We start from the raw sequence: 16,206 nt of genomic DNA on the forward strand, positions 1-16,206 counted from the left end.
ATATATTTTTATTAAAAACTGTATTTTAAACTGCATAATCATGTAATATTATGCAAATGTGTCTGGCTAACTGCTAATGACAGGTTAGCTCAGAATAGCAAAGTCATTAATTGGCACAAAAGACAGAAACGTCCTATGGTGTGACAGATAATGTCCTCCGGCGTGACGTCCGTACTGTCATACCACAAGACAAAGATGTTTTAAATAATTAAATAAGATTTGTTTTTACTCCTTTTTATTCTTTTTTGGTAATTTTCAGTGTTCTTAAATGCAATAATAACATTAAACTATTTTATGATGTGTTTTGGAGCGAACTCTAAAGTGTACTTGTAAAGTGTCATGAAAATAAGTATAAAATGTGATACCTTGTTTTTGAAACAGAAAGAATTGAGGGAGAGACGTTAGTGGAAGAGAGAGGCCACAGAAATATAGACAGAAAATTAACAAGGATCCACCAGAAGGGAGGAGATCCTGAAAGTAAGAGAACGATACTGAAAGTAAATAGAATCAAAATGATGCCTTAAAAGAGTAGCCATATAGTTGTAAAAAATAAATTCACATCTTAATGAATATAGTTTGAATATCAATCATATTTAGCTGTGCCGCACATGCAGCAGAGAGGTTAGAAAAGTTTCAGTAACACAGTGATTGACTAGGAGACTGATTTTGTTGATAAAAAAATATTTTGTTTCGATTAAAAAAACATGTAGATATTGTTTGTATCAAAATTAATCTTTCTTTCTCCTTTGACATGTTCAAAATTAAATAGAAATACTTTCATAACTACTATTTCTGTCCTTTAGTGTGACGTAATGTCATATGGTGCGACACACATAAAAGAACCACAGATTTGCTTTTATCTCAAAATATTTGAAAAAAAAAAAGTATTGCAATAAGGGAGATAGAAATATCACTCATCTTAAAATAGTATAATTTTCAGCAAAGTTTGTCTTGAAATTGTCTAACAAGTCATGGGGAAAAAAATATGTTAATTATAATTTCATATTAAATAAATAACACTATTTAAAAATAAGTGTCTAACAATGAAGATGCTATTTGTATATTATCAGGAGTTTTTTTTCTTCATTTTTGCTATGTCACACCATAGGACAAATTTATGGTACAGTTCAGTCAAAAAAAAACAAAACTATATATATATATAAAACAATGAAAGAATTGATGAAGTTAGTGACCCTTTATATCCCAAAGATCAGACTTCACACTACATAAATACATGCATTTCTTCTTCAAAAATGGACTTTTACAAGAAAAGTACAGCTTATATATATTACCTTTTTTTTTTACTTGCAGTATATACCTTTTTACATAGTAACTGAATAAATATTAAAATTAATACGTAGATGTTAAACTAAAATAATAGAAACCGAATATTATTATTATTATTATTATTTATTATTTATTATTACTATTATTATTTAAAATTAATGCTACTTTCTTTTAGACTTCAACAAACTTAAAAAAAAAAACTTTTTATTCTCCATGTAACAGCAGAATTGTTGTTGTGTTTTTGCATGATATATTATCCTTTTGAGGGGAGCGTTTGTTGACATAGATATAATAAGATTTGTGTTTGAATTATATTAGATGTTTGCCCTGAGCATGTTATTTATTACAACACGTTTCATAATGCGTAAAGCAACAGCGTCTTTAAAATGAAACATATACGGTTCCGCTAAATTATTTGTACTCCTGGGAGAGCTCTCTTTAATTATTTTATTCCATTGTTCAATGCATTTTCACCAGTATTGTTTTATGGCTGGCGTGGTACTTTCTCTGCGACACGTTCCCATAGAAAACAATGGTTTGATTTAGCATCGGGAGGTGCAGCGTTACGGAATGTGAATGTGTGTTATGTCTGCAGCTAATTAGCGTTAGCGCTTGCATTGCCGCATGAACTCATCCTACTGTAGAGACCCTCTCTTCATCTGTTAGAGCTATTATTGGTGAAAACCCACTTTTGAGTCCCGTCCAGGAAAAACAACAATCTCGGGGTGTCATTCTTCATCGGGGAATCACATTTCATGGTCCTGACCTTGGTAATGATTTATCTATCAGCTAGAAACAGTTCTGTCTGAGTTTACAAACCGCAGGTTCGAGTCGGAGTATTCGGTAGGGTTGCCATCTGTACCTCATTGACACACTCTGTTGCATCTTAGTCTGGAAGTTCCAGACCTGGAGACCTGTCCACTGTTTGTTCTGTAATGAATGCTGTCAAATTACTTCATCCATATATCCAGCTGATCTAATGTGTTGCTCTATTTTCATATCGTGTTGCTACCAAAAAATTATAACTGGGGCCAGGATTGAACTGTTGACTGGTAGAGTATAGTATAACGTGTACTTCAGTTCAATTTTATAGAATATTTAATATTAAACATTCCAATTACAACCTCGAACATTTACACTGTTTTGCTTTAGACTTTGAATAGTGGAATTGAAACGATTGCTCCTCTTACATTGATGCATTTTGAAAGTGTGTTGATTGGCAAATAATGGGTTTTTACTAACGTTAACCAACTAACCAATGCTTCTGGTTTATAACAGGCAGACGGCACCAGCTCTGCCATTATTAACATCTCGCCTTCTCAGTCCAGCCTCCATGTACGTATGTATGACCTCATCACTCATTTCACCATCACCACTTTTCTCTGCAACCTTCATTTCATCCTGACTAGAGCTCACTGAATGATAATGCTATGGGTCTGCCCTCAATAAGTAAGAATGTTTTTTTTTTTCTTTAATTTGTGTCCTTTTGGTGTTTGTGGCCCATAACACGTCACCTTTATTCAGTCAGAATCACTTGTGTTTTGTGCTGCATGCTCTTGGTGTATTATGATGCATGGACAAGTGATGTCACCCAGACCAGAAGGTGCCCAAACTGTGGTGTCCTGTGGATTTTAGCTCCAACCCCAATTAGGCACACCTGAACCAGCTAATCAAGCTATTACTAAACATACTAGAAACTTCCCAGGTGTGTTGAGGCAAGTTGGAGCTAAACTGTGCTGGACACCGGCCCTCTAGGACCGAGTTTGGGCACCTCTGAACCACATCAGTGTCTGAAATTTACATGAATATTTATAAAAGGATACAGCTACAACCATCAGGGCTTACTGGGCATGTGCACATCAATATTGCGGCATTTTTGTCATGCTGAAAAACAATAATTACTGTATTTGCATTATTGTAAGGGTAGGTTTAGGGTTGAGGTAGGTGTAGACGTTAAAAATGCACAATGAAGGGTAGCGAATTTAATTTAGTGTTATTTTAAGGTGGGATTTTGTCACTTGTGGCTGTAGCTGTATCTCTTCTAGCCACAACTCCTTGAGTGAACTCAAAATTAAGGAAATTAATAAATAAAAAATTAAACACGTTATTTAGCTTTAAAACAAAACGCAGATTAAAAAGAAAAAGACGTCAAGATGCATTTTTACAAAGTTGACTTAGTAGTTTATTTTAAGGATGTTACATTTTTTTTTCTTCTAAACAAGATGATTTTTCAGTACTTCATTGAAAAACTATGTAATTTCTGTCCTTCATATTGTTTCGAACATGCAAGACTTAGTGTTTTTTGTGGAAAACAAGAGAAGATGGATTCCATATTCTAAATATGGAATCCATGTTGTTTTGGTCCCCACTGAATTTCACTGAATGGACGAAAACTTTCTTCAAAATATTATCTTTTGTGTTCCACACAGTGTTGTTTTAGTGTTATTTGGGCTGTTATAGTATACTTTTATATACTATTATAGTTTTCATAAATGTATGGCATGCTTTTATTAATTTTATTTATTTCTATATTAAAACAATTTTTTATTATGGTTTTAAAGGAGAAGTCCACTTCCAAAACAAAGATTCACATATAATGTCCTCAGCCCCTTGTCATCCAAGATGTTCATGTCTTCAGTCGTAAAGAAATTATGTTTCTTGAGGAAAAAATTTCAGCATTTTTCTCCATATAATGGACTGATATGGTGCCCCAAGTTTGAACTTCCAAAATGCAGTTTAAATGCGGCTTCAAACGATCCCAAATGCAGTCACAAACGATCCAAGCCGAGGAAGAAGGGTCTTATCTAGTGAAATGATCGGTTCTTTTCATAAAAATAATGCAATTTATATACTTTACATTCTCAAACGCTCATCTTGCCTTGCTCTCCTTGAACTCTGTGTATTCTGGCTCAAGACAGTTAGGGTATGTCGAAAAAGATCGTATTTTCTCCCTCAACTTCAAAATCATTTCAAAATCATCCTACATCACTGTAGAAGTACCGACACAGTCATGCAAAGAAGTAAGCATGCAAAGATCAAACACCCTCAACAAAAAAAGAGAAAAAAACAGTGATATAGGGCGATTTTGAAGTTGAGGGAGAACATGAGATGGGAGTTTTTCGACATACCCTAACTGTCTTGAAACGGAGAAAAACAGTCCAGGCAGAGTAAGACAAGATGAGCGTTTGACATTAAAAAGTATATAAATTGTATTATTTAAATGAAAATAGACGATCGTTTCGCTAGATAAGACCCTTTTCTCTGGGCTGCAGTTTACAACTGCATTTGGGATCGTTTGAAGCCTTATTTAAACTGCATTTTGGAAGTTCAAAATCGGGGCACCATACCAGTCCTTTATATGAAGAAAAAATGCTGAAATGTTTTCCTCAAAAAACATAATTTCTTTATGACTAAAGAAAGAAAGACATGAACATCTTGGTTGACAAGGGGGTGAGTACATTATATGTGAATGTTTGTTTTGGAAGTGGACTTCTCCTTTAAGTTTTTATGATTTTTATGTATTTTTGTCATTTTTATTATTAATATTTTTTATTATTTTTTTATTGGGTAACACTTTACAATAAGGTCATTAGTTAACATTAGTTAACTACATTAGTTAATGGGAATTAATGAATAATACTTTTACACAATTTATTAATCTTAGTTAATGTTAATTTCATCATTTACTAATGACTTATTAAGTTGAGTTTGAATTATTAGTGAATGCACTGTGTGCAAACTACTATTTTTGCTAACAATGAAAGACTGTATTTTTTATTAACGAACTTTAACAAAGATTAATAACTAGTGTAATAAATGTATTGTTCATTGTTTGTTAGTTAATACAAATAGCTAATGTTAACAAATGACACCTGATTGTAAAGTGTTACTATTTATAGTTATTTTTGTATTACTATAGCTTTAATTTATTTATTTCAGTTTTAGTTTTGGTAATTTTAACAATTTTATTTCATTTCCTTTCAGCCTTATTTCAGTTACCAAAAATTACATGATTTTTAATAGTTTTAACACCGGTTCCAGATAAAAAAGGAGGTCTTACAGATTTAGGATGGCTTGAGGATCATTAATTGATGACAACATTTTTGTGTTAACTGTCCCTCACAATTACACAATATTGCTTACTGTAAGTAATTGTGTATTAACATTTAATATGTATATATGAGTGGTTTTGGCTATTAGGTGCATAAAATGAATCGTTGAACTGTGTGAGGCCCTTGTCTTCTCAAGCATGAAAATGTCTCATGATAATATACAAATGGTTTACTGAGTCTGTTGTGGAAAAAGCTGACTGGGCTACACAAAGTCCAGACCTGAACTTGTTTTGGGATAATTCGGAATGCCAGCCTCCAGTCAGTCCCCATTTCCTAATATCAGCGCCTGACCTCCCTTATGCTGTTGTTTCTGAATGAGAGTAAATCCCTGCAGCCATGTTACAACATCTTGCATATCCACAACATCCCCACAACATGTTCCAAGCCTTTTCAGAAGATTGAAAACTATTATAGCTGCAAAGGGAGGACCAACTCTCTGTCAATACCCGTGGTTTTAAAATTAAATGCTCAAATAAGCTCATATGGGTGTGGTGTGTTTGGAAATCCACATACTTCTGACCATAAAGACTATTTCCAAATGATATTTACACCAATCTAATTAGGTTAACGGATGCCTCTAATCAGGCAGATATAGGCCAGTAGGACCTAGCTGGATTTGTGAGCGCTTACGCAAATGTTTCTAACTCAAGGAAGGATTTGTGCATGTGACTGACTGTAGGAACTTTGGGTGAGAGGCATTTTTTACATTTTTATTTTAGTTTTTATTTACGAGGCAAAGCTAATTTGCTCTCATATTTGTCTCTGACTCTGTAAAGTTCTCTGTTATGCTTCTGATTGGTTGCAGAACACAGTTCCTCCAGGAGATGAATCCTGTTTTGTGTTAAGATCAAGGAGACTTAATGGATTCAAACTATCCTTCTTTCTGCATTTTTTTTTGTTAGTTACAGGAATTTTATTTCTAACAAGAAAAAGTCAAGGTCGTGAATGAGGGACAGAGAAAAGAAAAGCAAGCATACACGAGTTGTGTGTGTTCTGTCGTCTTTTTAGGCCCATCTACTCTTGGATGTCATGCATGGTCCAATTTGGTCCTGGTTGCATGATCTCCACAAATTTAGGGCTTTGGTTCTAGATCTTAGACCAGACTTGGACCAAGCAGAGTGCTTTGATATAACTTCTTGTTTATATCACACTCTAAATGTAGTACTTTCTCCCTTCTTCTGCCAAAACATAGAGTTTTCTCTCTCTCTCTCTTTTTTTTTTTGCAAACAAAGATATTTATTTTATTAGAAAACATTCAAACCAGATGATCAAAAACCCAAATTTTCTCTCTCACCAGAGCCAAAGTAAATAGGGCTGTTAAAAAGATTCCCAGTGCATTTCCCCTCATAGCCAAATGTCAAGAACAGAAAGAAAAAGAAGAGTGAAAGGAAGAGTGAAACAAAAATGTGTGTTCAATCAGTTTTCCACTAATTAAATTTTGAAGATACTTTCTATAAGGCACGGTGCTGTCCTGTTGCTTTCAGGAGGGAGAGAAAAAAAATGGAGAGGAGAGAGATGTATTATATTGTAATATATTATTTATATATATAATTTTAATGAAATGTGCTTCATTTTTAATGAAAGGTGTTCTAATATAGGGATTCTTAAACTGGGGTCTAGGATCCACAAGAGGGTGCTAGAAGGGCAGGAAATAAATTGGAAATATTTAACAAAATGGGCTGTCAGTGTTAACGGTAAATTAGTTATATATATATATATTCCAGATAATATTTTAATAACTTGCTTAATAATTAGCTTCAGTACAGTAACAATTTCAACTTAAAATTAGTTATTTTTGCAAATAAAACTTTTCTTTGCATATTGCGTACGACAATATTACAGTCTAAGAATGAACAGTACTTCTACAGCATTTATTAATCTTAATGTTAATTTCAGCATTTACTAATGCATTATTGCATATGCAGATGAAAATTAGCCTGAATGGCTAAATCTGGCACATTTACTTATGTTAATTAATGTGCTTTGTCCCTTTTAAAATGAAAAGTAAAGAAATTATTAAAATCACAAGTTGTGTTTGTTAACATTAGTTAATGCACTGTATACTAACATTTACAAAGATTAATAAACAGTGTAATAAATATGTTGTTTGTTCATGTTAGTTAATACGTTACCTAATGTTAATAAATGACACCTTATTGTAAAGTGTTACCTATTTTCAGATGGGGTTCCACACAAGTGATCATCTTTATTTCGAATGGCCTAAAGCAGGGCAATAACTATTCTATTCTATTCTGTTCTATTCTATTCTATACTATGTGAGAACTGCGATGCACATAGGCCTGCTGTGTGGTGATGCAGTGTTTGATGAAGTCTTTGCCAAGCTTTCAGACACTCCAGAGGACAAATAGTATTTCAACAGTTTTGCCAGTCGTAGTACTTGACATCCAAAACGCATCAGTAGTTTTGAGAGGAGGAAAAAAGAAACATGCAGAACTGTGGTTGCTCATAAAATGGAATATTGGTTGGTGGCTTAATTTTCTTCAGACCATGAAACTATGCTGAAGGTTATTTGAAAGAATGCCTTGACTCTGCTGAAATGTGCAGACAGTGAAGCAGTACAGCACACGTCTTAGTGAACAAGAGCTGCCCTAAACCAAAATAAATCCAGTTATAAATGTATACCTACATTCAAAAGCCTTTTTAGCTTTTATCCAACATTCTGCTTTGGAAGGCCAGCACTGGCTTTATGATATTGTGATATTATGGAGGCTTTTATCCAAAGTGACTTACAGAGGAACATAAGCGAATGTCACTGTGCCAAAAATATTTATAGTGTACCAGCAATAGGAATAGGAATTTTGTAATAGAACTTACTCTCTTAAATTTTCAGGATGCACAACCTCATTTGTGTGTGTGTGTGTGTGTTTGTGATAATGTGTCATCCTAAGGTTTCAGATCCAGTTGCTGTCTTTCCATTTTATTTTTTTTAATCAGTTTTTTTTGTTGTTGTTGTTTAATTTTTCTGTATTCTGTTTTTTTCTGTTTATCTAGATTCTGTTCTAATGGTTAAATTAAAAAATATTAATCAAAAAGCATGTCTAATTACTTACCATTTAACAGCAATTTATTAATAGTTTAACAAAAAATTACATTTATAAGGCCCTATGAAATAAGTTTTTTTTTTTTTATTCCAAAATTCAGTTTAATTTTTAACCAAATTGTGTGTTTTCCGTTAATTTTGTGGAATCCATTCTAATGGTTTTATAATCAAAAGCTAAAAAAAAAAATAAATAATAAGTGAGCATCATGTGCATCAAAGGTTGTGACACTTGAACCTACATCACACTTATGAAATATAGTTGTGTCAACTGTAATGAGACTTCACAATGTGATATACTGTACATTGCCATTTTTTATATTTACTAGTCATTTGCTGCATCCACAGTATGAATTTTCATACTGAGTAGGCACTACATTAAGAACTTGGGATAGTACATATAATGTAGGGATGTGCCCAAATCTGAATACTGTGTTCGGAAAAGAAATGACATTTACTATGAAACGCCCGAAGGGAATAAATATGAGATTGTAGAATAAAAATTAATTTCAATACTTTCTCTCGCAATGACAGAGTTGGGTAATTATACTGTATATTTGACAATATATTGGGCATTGAAATTGCTTTTGAATGTTCGCTCGCTACTTTACTTTCACTTTCAAGATTCGCAAACACATGTACTCTGTGTTTACTGTGGAGCGGCAGTACTTACCGCACATTTTACAAGATTAGATGTTTGTCAGTGGTGCTCAGCATCTGCAAATCATTCGCCATCATCCTATCGTTCATCTCTTTCCCTACTCTGTTTATGTGGTAAGGGAAATTTTATGTACTCTAATGTAACAGGCTACCGCTAGCAAAACTAACCATATCCCCTTAGTGGCTCCGTAGTACACATCATTTTACACACAATTTTCCATGCCTTTCCGAGTACGGATTCACTATTCTGGCACAACCCGTTTCCTACTGTATAGTAGGCATATATAGATGCAGGGACTGTCACTGTGAAATACGCTTAAGCATATCTATACTGTTCAACAAGGTAGAACGGTACCAAACCAGCATATTTCAAAAGTACTATATATATTGTACAGTATATGTGCTATATGTATATGCCGACAGCCTCTACTGCACTCCATCACGGCGTTCATGAAAAATGAAGGACTGAATTGTAAAGTCGCAGACGAAATTTAAGCTGCTTTAAAACCTACAGGTTTTCCAACAAGTCCATGTCACAAATTCCTGAGGTCATTTTGGATATTGTTTATATTTCTGAATGAACCGTCAATCAAACCACATGGAATGTCTGTACGGTATATTCTAAACATAACTTACATTAAAAGTCTATTCAGTGCCCAATTATTACCAACTCTGTTTGGTTATTTTTCATAAGTAGTGCACACAAGCTCTTTCAGACCCAAAGCTAACACCACCAGTGCCCTACAGTAACCTTTACCTCAGGAACTGAGAATGTTTGCAACCATTTTAACAGGTTTTGCATGAATGAATTTTTGGAGGAGCAGTGAAGTTCACTGTTTTCCCTCAGCCTTCCCGACCACCCTGTTCCAATACCAGCCGCCCAGGGGCATAGCAGCCATTATAAATCCGTTCATTTTTAGAAATTTCTAGGTTCCCGATGTCTGAAATCGTATCATACTCATAACATTATCTTTTCATCTGTATAACATCACTTTTGACGGTGTGTTTCCCTTTTTGCAGGCACATATACACCCAGGTTTATATGGTGCAGTCTTCTCTGGTGCAGTACTTATTTTAATAATACCCCTAAGTCCTAAAACCTTTGGGCAGAGTATAGAATAACTAAACGCATACATCTGGTGCACTCAAAGTGTCTGGGTGACCAGACGCACTCATTACACATCATTTCAGAGGCAAAATGGAACATTATTTCCTTACTCGCAAGATTAACACAAACTTGCGCACAAACACCTAAGGCGCACACACATAGTAGCTAGTATGGAAACATGGCTGTCACGGCGTCCTTAGGCTCCGCTTTAATAGCTCTGTCAGACAAAGAGAGGAGACATGTGGCAGTACTATGAAAAGCACCATTCAAGGCCGGTTAGACTGCCGCACAGCCAGGCCAACTCAGCTTAAGTGATTCTGAAGGCAACTTCACAATACTTTGCAAATTCTTGCTGCACACCCAGTCCCATTTACCCCGTTTGTCGCCTTTGGGTAGACTGGGGAGCCATCTCCTAAAAACATACAACTTCATGTTACCTTCACCTCATACCTACTGCTCATTTCTTTTGTCTTTGTGGAATTCCAGTGCCATTTGTTAAGTCATTAATTTCTCTTCTTTATTACATTGGCTTGAGGAAGTTAGTGTGTAAATATATGCTTGCGTTCTTTGCAGATATCTCTGACTTGACTCTAACTTCTAGAGCTTGTTGCAGCCACTTGTCTAAATGTGTTATGTCTATGGTAAATGATTGGATTTACTGTTTTTAAAACTTTTTGACTGTAATTCCTCCAAGAGTTGTGAGTTTCGAAAGTTTTCAATCTGTGTCCACCTAACTTGGCAGTCTTTAACCTGTTCTGATTTCTGGTCACACATCTGGTACACATCTCTTCAGTAAGATCTTGACTCCTAATGCAATTACTCTTTAGAAAAAAAAATCTACTGTTTTTGCTGTTTGGATCCTTACAGAGTTTCATGTTTTCTTAGCAATTCTGGAGCTTTATATTGTGACATTTCTTAAAAGATTACTTCACTCCAGAATTAAAATTTCCTAGTATTTTATTCACCCCCATGTCATCCAAGATGTTCAAAGAAATTTTGAGGAAAACTTCCAGGATATTTCTCCATATAGTGGACTTCAGTGGGGATCAACAAGTGGTAGTGTTCTATTTGCAGTTTCAATGCAGCTTCAAAGAGCTGTACATGATTACAGCTGAGGAATAAGGGTTTTATCTAGCAAACTGATTGGTCATTTTCTATACTCGTCTTGCACTAGCTCTGCAATGCATGTCTACGGCTTTGCATGACGTAATCACATTGGAAAGGTCACACGTGGTTAGTTCTTCATCTGTGTACTCCGGTTCAAAAAGGTGGGGTAGGGCGAAAAACTCTCAAACAATCTAATTTTCTCCTCCGACTTCAAAATTGATTTGTTTATTTGTAAGTAGTTTTGAATAACACCAACTTCTACGGTATTAAAAGTAATGTACACTATCATTAAATAGTTTGGGGTCAGTATTTTTTTTTTTTTTTTTTTTTTTTTTTTTGAGAGAGAGAGAGAAATTAATACTTTTACTCTGCAAGAACATAGAGTTAATCATAAGTGTCAATAAAGACATTTATAATGTTACAAAAGATTACTATTTCAAATAAATGCAGTTCTTTTGAATATATTTTGTTGATCCAAAAAAAAAAAAAACCTTAGATGTATTGCGATTTCCACAGGAACATTAAACAGCACTGTTTTCAACATTAATAACGAGAAGAAATGTTATTTGACCACCAAATCAGCATATTACAATGATTTTTGAAGGATTATGTGACACTTAAACAGTAGTGTAATGGCTGCTGAAAATATAGTTTTGCAATCACTGGAAAATAGGAAAAAGTTATTTTAAATTGTAATAATATTTCAGAATATTACTGTTTTACTCTATTTTTATCAGCCTCAATCAGTCTGGGTGACCATGAGAGACGTATTTAATAAATTGTACTGACCGCAAACTTTTTATTTCTTCTTATTTATTGCTTGTTATTTTAGATTATGAAAGACTCATGAATGACTTCATTCAAATTTTGTCTTGGTAAAATGTATTTTTTGGCCTTTTCCAAAGCAAACTATATTCAAACCAGTGTTAGGAAAAGTTTTCAATAAGTTTTCAAAATTAATGCATTACAATATTGTGTTACTCCTTAAAAAAGTAACTAATTATGTTACTTAGTTACTTTTTATAGAAAGTAATGCATTACATTACTTTCGCGTTACTTCTTAAATCTGGGCAGGGCTTGCTTGTTTGTTTTTAATATAAAAAGATCTATTTTTGGCAAATGTAAAATCCCTTTCACACCAAAAGCCTCAGGCTGAAGGTAAAGTTAATTCACGTCTGTACAGTAGAATGCAGAAGAAAAAAGTTTAACACTCTTCAGCACTACAAAAAAAAAAAAAAAACAGATGTTAGTTTATCTTGAGTAATTAACTGTAAGATGTGCACTAACCGCTATAGGCCAAGGCTCCAATATCAGTTTTATAGAGAATTTACTGTATATATGTTTGTTTTTTTCCTATGTTAAGTTTACTGTGCAGCACACATGTACACAGTTTGTTGGTCTGTGACCGTAAACAGGATATTGCCCTCGCATACAGACATAAACACACAAAGTCTTCTAGTGTAGTGGTATATGACACACTCTGACACGAGTACACACACATTCCTTGGCACGGCAGTGGCATGTAGGCCACTTAAACAACACTGTCGGCCCCCTGCCTGGCCACCAAAACGCATGCCACACCACCACACTCGCTAACCACTAAGACAGGGAAAAAAAACCCAGTGGAGCCCGGCATTGCTCCATCACTACTGTTTTTCCTCCCTCATCGTAAAAGTTAAAAGAACGATGGAAGCGAAACTCAAAGTCTCTCCTCGGGGTGAGTCGAAACTGGCCTTCTGGAAGAGAGAGCAGTGTGTGTGGGTCCAGCCAGCGGAGGGATCTCGTCTCTTTCACAAATGTACTGTTTTATGCCATGGTGGCTCAGTCTGTCTTTCATCCATCTGTCAAACACACACACACACAGGCATGTATTTGCACAATACTCAGCATAATCGCACTACATTTTTGTTTCTCGTTTTGAAGCAGTGTCACTTGCAGAGTGTTTCACATTAACAACACTCTTTTGTCTTTTGGTTGGATGGGAATGTGCTGCTGGCTTAGGTGGGAACTGCCTGATTTGTACCTTTTTGAAAAATTCCCACACTTTCCACATGGAATGAGTGAGCGTTGGCGAGGCTTACTGTATCAGTGGCGATTAACACATCAAATTGCAGCAGAACATCAGCGCTCCTGAATCATACCCGTGAAAGTACCAGGAAAATGACAATTTGAATGCGTTCTTTCTAGTTTCGGTTGATATGCTTATAGTTACGGGGATAACAGCGGAGGGATGATTTATCAGTCACTTATGGAAACGATTAAGTTATGGAAAGAGTTTTTTCCACTGGTCGTTTGGTCTGGGGATGGTGTCACTGTCACTCATGCATGCATGTGCTTAATATGTTTTGACACTTGAGCATATTTTCTCTTGAATTTTTTCTTTCTTCGCTTTTTCTAACCTTGTCTTCTTGTTTGTATTGAATTTGTCTGATACACGCTTAGTTGAGGCAATGGGTAAGTTAAGGCTTTTATTGCTTTCAGACTAGATGTTCTTGCTCATGAAGGACTAATCAATGAGGGATGTGGTGTCAGATATGTACCTTCCTTGCTTTTAATGTTTCTTTCCATTCTCTTGTTTTCTTGTTCTGTGTCTACAGCAGGATGAATTTATGGACTGGTGGAGCAAGTTTTATGCCTCCACGGGTGAGAGGAACAAGTGTGGCAGTTATCTGGAGAAGGGCTTCGATACTCTGCAGGTAAGGTCCTCATGATGTTCCAAATGAGTATGACTGAGTTTCTTTCATATAAACTTGTACATAAGCACAAAAGATATTTTAAAGAACTGTTTATGTCCTTACGATTAAAATCAATGGGGTCCAAAACAACATTTGACCCCGGGTCATTTTCATTATAAACTCCACTTTTAACTCCAGATTAAGGAATGTTTCATGCTTGTAGCTTATAAACTTCATTAACAATGCTTTATACCTAAGGTTATGAAACACTGTCCCAGAGCAGCTTTTGTGGTGTTAACCCCACATTACGGTGCCAGATTTGTGCAGTGTGAAACAATGCAGTGTCAGAGTGTGATGGCTAGATGTTTTATTTCTCAGTCGCATACCTCATATGTGACCCTGGACCACAAAACCAGTCTTAAGTAGCACGGGTATATTTGTAGCAATAGCCAAAAATACATTGTTGGGGTCAAAATTATCAATTTTTCTTTTATGCCAAAAATCAGTAGGATATTAAGTAAAGATCATGTTTCATTAAGATATTTTGTAAATTTCTTACTGTATATATTTTAAAGCTTAATTTTTGATTAGCAATATGCATTGCTAAGAACTTCATTTGGACAACTTTAAAGGCGATTTTCTCAGTATTTTTTTTTTTTCTTGCACCCTCAGATTCCAGATGTTGAAATAGTTGTATCTCTGCCAAATATTGTCATATAACAAACCATGCATCAACGGAAAGCTTATTTATTCAGCTTTCAGGTGATGTATAAATCTCAAAAAAAAAAAAAAAAAAAAATGACACTTATGACTGGTTTTGTGGTCCAGGGTCACATATTTACATGCCTTGGACAGTTACAGAAACACCAAGCATTCTATAAACACTGAATTCAACATTTGAGGAAAAAAACGCTGACAGAAAGCATGAGCTGGAAGAAGAAACTGTTTTATTCTTACTTGTATAGTCTGAAAGCTCCATTTGTGAAAAACTTGATAGTACCTGACAAGGATATGCAACGCTAGAGCTTCTGTGTAAACAAGATGTATGGTGCATTTGTCCAATCAATGACACTGACAGCCCTTAAAGTCCCCATGAAATCAAAATGAAAGTTTTTTTGGCTTTTACTATGAATATGTTAGCCTTAAGGTTATCTATAAGCTAGTGTGCTCCAAAAGATATAAGCATTCAAAACTTACATTGTTTCACTTCCATAAGTATGAATCAGCGATTTTGATGACATTACCCTGCACTTCAGCTTTTCAACTTTCTATCCAATCAAATGCTCTCTAGAATCCATAGCGTCCCGCCCACTACACTATAAATAGACGTTAAAGCTGCAGCTGAGATCGGTCACTTGTTCGTAGTGCTAGTATTTTCTGTATGGTGAATGGCATGTAGTGCACAGTGTAGGTGATAGGGAACAATTCAGACAGTGTAAATATACTTTCGATTGGAGCAAATGAGGTCTGGTTTTGGATTGTATCACACAAACTGCGACACAGTGTACTCCGGGCATTGGCTTCGGTCCAGAGACATGATAGGACGAAGCGGATCATATGCGCGAGTCAGCTTATTTTAAAACTACACAGCCTCAGCATGATTACTATTTTGTTTTAGTAAGAGTTTCATACTGAATCCAGGGGTAATCTGTTAGAGTGTGGCTGTCATAAGCTGTTAGATATAGATGAAACGCTATTGGCTATTTTAAAAAGGGGGCGGGGCTGCTCGACATGTCCCGGCCTGTCTTTCTGTTTCAGTTGAGTTTACGTCACCACACAGAATAACGTTGCATGTTTCAAGGCACTTCAGTGGACCTTTAAAGGGATAGTTCACCCAAAAATGACAATTCTGTCATTAATTACATTAATTACATGTCGTACATCTTCTAAACACAAATTACAATAATTTTGATGAAAACTGAGAGCTTTCTGATCCTGCATAGGCAGAATTGCAACTGAAACATTCCCAGGCCCAGAAAGGTACACTGACCAAAATTATGAATGCAACACCTTTGTTTTTGCCCCCATTTGTCATGAGCTGATCCAGAGCATCCCAAACATGCTCAGTGGGTGACATATCCAGTGAGTATGCTGGCTATGCAAGAACTGGGATGTTTTCAGCTTCCAGGAATTGTGTACAGATCCCTTGCAACATGGAGCCGTGCATTATCTTGCTGCAACATGAGGTGATGTTCGTGG

General features: G+C 35.3%; 1 protein-coding gene across 11 annotated transcripts in view; it reads left to right on the plus strand.

Moving 5' to 3' along the window:
- The window catches only part of dysf (dysferlin, limb girdle muscular dystrophy 2B (autosomal recessive)), a 108,573-nt gene that overhangs the window by 68,766 nt on the left and 23,601 nt on the right, over window positions 1-16,206 (plus strand). For 6 of the 11 annotated variants that reach the window (XM_051114083.1, XM_051114089.1, XM_051114079.1 and 3 more), the window contains 2 exons: window positions 2,566-2,622; window positions 13,930-14,028. In XM_051114083.1, the coding sequence (XP_050970040.1) occupies window positions 2,566-2,622; window positions 13,930-14,028 (156 nt within the window). The remainder of the gene's footprint in view (window positions 1-2,565; window positions 2,623-13,929; window positions 14,029-16,206) is intronic. The other 5 variants (XM_051114087.1, XM_051114090.1, XM_051114086.1 and 2 more) reach the window with 2 other exon arrangements.

The sequence above is a fragment of the Labeo rohita genome, chromosome 7 (genome assembly GCF_022985175.1).
Source record: "Labeo rohita strain BAU-BD-2019 chromosome 7, IGBB_LRoh.1.0, whole genome shotgun sequence".
Lineage (NCBI taxonomy): Eukaryota > Metazoa > Chordata > Actinopteri > Cypriniformes > Cyprinidae > Labeo > Labeo rohita.